Raw genomic sequence first — 5006 nt, forward strand, 5'->3', positions numbered from 1 at the left:
TACTTAGGTATGGTTGTGGAGATAAGAACATTTAACAAACACTTTAATTTCTTTTGTGCACATTTCTCCTTGGTATTTCAAACCACAGGTGGTTCGATTGATGGGACTGGCTTTAATTGCATTTATCAGTAATTAGTATTAATTTCGGTTCCAGTTATACAGTATTTGAAGGTATTATATTGAATGCAAAGAGCTGCCTATGTGTAGTGGTTGACCTGTACTGCCAACTACATCCAATCAATTAATTTTCTGTATGTTACAGGATGTGGCATTAAATTTGGTAGAGTTGTGATCATTTAAATCGTTTCATCTTCTACTTAAGGCAATTGTTGAGTTTCTATTTATTTGTGCTATTTGTCTCACTGAACAGAAACATTCTTTTGTCTCAGGTAACAAGATGTCCGTGACTTTCCCCACTGGGTCTCAAGATTCCGTGACCAGCAAGTACATGGTACCGCTGATATCATTGTTGTCAGATGAAGAAGGCGATGGTGTTGATCAGCCTCCAGCACCATCGACGAAGGAAAAAATGGGGGGTTTGTTTCCTGCTGATTCGTTTAAGGAAACAGCATCAACCAAAAAACCTTTTCACCCTGTGGCACACATGTACGTAAAAGAACTAATGAAGCATCTGACAAGCAAGAAGCGTGGCTGTCTTGCAGACACTGGTGCCACGAAGAAGCGAGTTGCAGAAGATAAATGTGTACCGGTTGTTGTCATCGACTCGTCAAGCGAGTCAAGTGGGTAATGTAGTGACTTTGTTTATCAGGTGAAATGGTCTTGCAGTCACCCTTGTGTTGTTTTGCAGTGTATTATAGTTGTCTATGTAGTCGACGGTTTGGTGGTCAAGACTATTTCGCTAGTGTGATGTGCCACTGTAATCAAATGATGCTATGTACCTGTACATTTTAATATATTATTATGTTTAACAAATCTACAGCCCATATGTTGCGTACCAGTACAACAAATATTTTCTTGTGTTCAACAATAGTCATTTTTTGTATGATACAGACTTCTTGAGTTCAAATTTTAGTTTCTGTAAACAGCACAACACAAAAAAAAAAAAAGGACCCTATCTGTTGTAGATGTTGAAGTAAATGTTTAATAGATACCATATTGCGAACATGCATCTAAGCTTCAATGTTTGAAACTTTTCATCAGTATGTATACCATAATTTGTGCTTTATGCTGCTCATCTGACTTTGAACTCATACAACATTTCGCTAGCCATTTTATATGCATTACCAACAACGACTTTGAACTTATCGGTATTAGATGCGTGGTGTGTTCATTTCAGAAAGCTTGCTAAAAAATTTGTTGCAAATATGTAGTTGAATATTTTTAATCGTTGGCTTAAAGATTTTACGAATGGATTACAACGAGAGGGGGTCAATGCATAGGGACACATTTAGTTGAAATCTGCACAAGACCAATCAAAGGTGTTGAATCTGTGGATGTGTATACATCTTTGTTCGTATCCAATAAAATGGTTGTGTAGTGAAGCAACTTAATTTACCTTTTTTGGTTTAAGAAAGGTAAATTGATAAATGGTGTAGAATCAAATATCCATAGTTTTGATACAGCAACTGTACACAATTTTGTCAAATGAAGGCCTGAAGCTTTGTTCTGAAGAACCAACCCCTTCCAAAATAAACCATTACAGCGAAATATGAATCAAAAGTAAATGTAATTGTTACATCTTACGTCTCCAAAACAAAGCCCTTCGTGAAACACGAAATTCGCACAAATCTATTCGATCCAAACACACGAGTCCGCGGCAGCAAAGTTGATTTGGAAGTTTGAGATGCGCAAAAAATTAACGTCTAGCTAAGCTCAATCTTACCCCAAAAGTGCCGCATGATATGTCGTAACGTCAACCTCCTCTTAGCAACCGTCTAGCTAAGCTCAATCTTCCGCCATGACCCAAGCGCAAGAACAGTGACAATTTCGCATGGTTCTCCACCAATTCTTCAATAACCCTAACTTTCTCGTCTTCGGTCAACTCAGGAATTGTTTCCATGACCTTTAACACATTGTCTTGGTCATTGCGCATCTTCTCATCACCTGCTTCTTTTTGTCTTGCTAATTGTTTGATAAGGTCATTCATTGTGTCTTTGGTGATGGTTGCGAAATTGTTTATGGCTTCCATTATCGCATCGTCAGCAGCGTCTACATTTTTCCGTTTCTTACCCTTTGATTTCGCAGCACATATGGGTCGCGAGGACGGTGTGACAGATACAGAGATGGACTCATCACCTCCCTCATGAACAGAGAACAATGCGTCTAGATTCATACCTGTATCGTTAGCCACTTCAGGTGTCATGGTAAGAATCTCTTGAACTGCAGCAGCAAAATGTTCAGCTTTCTCTCCGGTTGCACGATCATTACCGAAGATTTCGCACCAATCATGGTAAAAGGTCCACCTTTTGTGTCTCATTGACCTGACGTTTTGGTCTGCCTGTGAATTTATTATGACAGAGTAATGCCACGAGTCATTTTATTGGAACAAAAATTGACAAGTATTGTTGGAAACAAAAATACCTTTATTAGTGCATCCCAAATGTCGTTTGAAGCTTCAATGGTCTTCTCTGTGTCGTTCCATCCGACTCCACTTTTACTTAGTATTGTCACCAAAGATCCGTACAGTTTCTTCCAGACATGAACTTTAGAGTTAATATGTGGGTTCCCACGTATATTTGTGTCAGGAAACGCAACTTTCATTCGATTCTCAAGAAAAGCCAAATAGCCTAGCCGAAATCCGTTGTCGCTTTTCCAACCTTCTGCGGACGCATCTTTTAGTGCTTGTATTAGAAACTCTTCTTCACGTTCACTCCAACTACGTCTTGTCTTATCAACTTTTTTGGCTTTATCAACAAAACTCTCGGGAGTTGCAAAACTATCCATAATTACGATGTTGACACTGCCGTTGTCTTCCACCTGGTAGTAACACACCACAATGGTTAGCCTTGTCACATTAGTTTAGTCTACATAACATCACATTTTCAAACAACAAAGAAATATATAATTGGTTGGACTAGATTCAAACATAATAACATCAAATGCATTCAAGTTATGTAGATTAAAAATTAAGTAACATCAAATGTGAAAAATACTTGAATGCCAAAGTTATAACGAAAGAGTTACAAAAAACATAATGATTTAGGTTAGATTCATCCACATAGACATAGCAAGGTTCTCCCGCCAACTATCCCAATCATCCGACGCTTCCAAACTAGTGATGAACTCATCTTGCATCTCATTCTCCGGACTGACTACATCATCGATGACTTCCTCAATTGGATCGTCGGGCATCTCAGACCTGATGAAGTTATGCAGCAGTATACACGCCATTATGATTCTGTTTTGGGTTTTTAGTGGATAGAACGAAGGACTTCGAAGTATGGCCCATCTTTTTTTCAACAAACCGAAGGCTCTTTCGATTATGTTTCGGGCTTGAGAGTGTCTCCAGTTAAATAACTCCTTATAATTTTGTGGCCCATTTGCACGGTTTCCCCAGGCATCCCTATGATAGCGTACTCGCCTGTAAGGAGTCAAGAACCCCTCTACATTTGCATATCCATTGTCACATAGGTAATAACAGCCTACAAATAAGATATTAGTTTACAACGTATGAGAACAATATTTTAAAAACAAGTATCATCAATTCAAAGTTCATAATAGCAAAAAAGATTATCACAACCTCTTGGAATTTTCAGTGTCTCGTCATGAGTCACGGCATCTTTAAGCACCCTGGCATCTGCAGCAGATCCCTCCCACCCCGTAAGTGCATATATGAACTTCATCTCACGGTCGCAAACCCCAAGAACGTTGACTGCGATAGTACCATTTCTTGTTCTATATCGTGCCTTGTCCACGGTAGGTACATGTACACTTATATACGTTCCGTCTAATGCACCAAGACATCCCTGTACAGTTTAACATTAATAACTACAAATCAATGTATTTATCAAAAACATCACACCTCAGTAGTTAAAATGTTTACTTCGTACAGTTTGTTGAAAAAGGTTTGACATTACCTTGAACCATTTTCAACCTTCGTTGGTGCACGAATCATCGACAGGAGACGGTTTGACCAGTAGTAAAGGATGTAACATGAGAATTGATTGGAGCACTTGATGGAAATGAGTGCTGATTGTATGGCCACTACGTACATAGTCATGTCCAACAACTCTATTTTTCTTGTGATGAGCCAATACAGACAAAACATGCTCACCTTCTCTTGAATACAGACATATCTAGACTCTACTAGTCCTCCAACATGAGTTAGCAAGTAACACAAGCGTAGAAATGCATTCCTGTTCATTCGCAAGTTCAGCACACATTGAACGTCTCCTATCTCAACAATCCTGTGTAAATGGTTCGTTTGCACACTTATTCTTTCTGTGATGCTATAGGACATTGTTCTTGTACGCTTGCTGCGACGTCGTTGCGCATGTTTATTCAGTACATGTCGTCTCACGAGTAACATAACCAACAATGCTCGACACATTATTTGGTGCAGCAACACAAAATGAGTAATGTGTCTACGCATAATAGCCAGCTATGGAAGAAACTTCAGAGAGAAATAAAATTCAAAATGGGGTTAAGAATGAAATTTTGAAAACACAATACAAGTACAAATACTGAAGATATTAAACCTTAACAATTATTGTTTAGAAATCAATGGTTATGAATACGTTAACACATTCTTCGAATAGTGTGTAAATTGCATTACAAAATGCAGTATTAAAATGCACACAACAACATCTTCACAATATTATAAACATTTCTATTAACTTTAAAACTTCGACATTGTAGTGAGCAACAAATCAACAGTTGTTTACTCCGAAATGGTCTTCAGTAGTTATGTTGTTACGTAAATAAGATGGAGAAGATGCGTTGCAGAAGATGAGCCTTACAAAACAAAAAAAAATTGTGGCTGCAAACAAATATGCTACAAACAATTTAGAACGCAAAATTCATTTCAACGTCTGGAATAACAAAAA

The 5006-nt window shown here is 38.1% G+C and overlaps 1 protein-coding gene across 1 annotated transcript; it reads right to left on the reverse strand.

Moving 5' to 3' along the window:
* Positions 1–1850: 1850 nt before the first annotated feature.
* Positions 1851–2904, reverse strand: LOC142511902 (uncharacterized). The gene is made up of 2 exons (XM_075619668.1): positions 2542–2904; positions 1851–2458 (listed from the first exon to the last, which is right to left on the reverse strand). The coding sequence occupies exons 1-2, from the start codon at positions 2902–2904 to the stop codon at positions 1874–1876; spliced, it is 948 nt and encodes a 315-aa protein (XP_075475783.1). The 3' UTR covers positions 1851–1873.
* Positions 2905–5006: the final 2102 nt, after the last annotated feature.

This window comes from Primulina tabacum, chromosome 1, assembly GCF_025594145.1.
Source record: "Primulina tabacum isolate GXHZ01 chromosome 1, ASM2559414v2, whole genome shotgun sequence".
Taxonomy (NCBI): Eukaryota; Viridiplantae; Streptophyta; class Magnoliopsida; order Lamiales; family Gesneriaceae; genus Primulina; species Primulina tabacum.

Bases quoted from the DNA above. Each gene is read 5' to 3' on its own strand.
- LOC142511902 (XM_075619668.1), bottom strand. From the start codon at position 2,904: ATGGATAGTTTTGCAACTCCCGAGAGTTTTGTTGATAAAGCCAAAAAA. The intron at 2,459-2,541 runs GTATTTTTGTTT...ATAAATTCACAG, and splicing joins TTTGGGATGCACTAATAAAG to GCAGACCAAAACGTCAGGTC.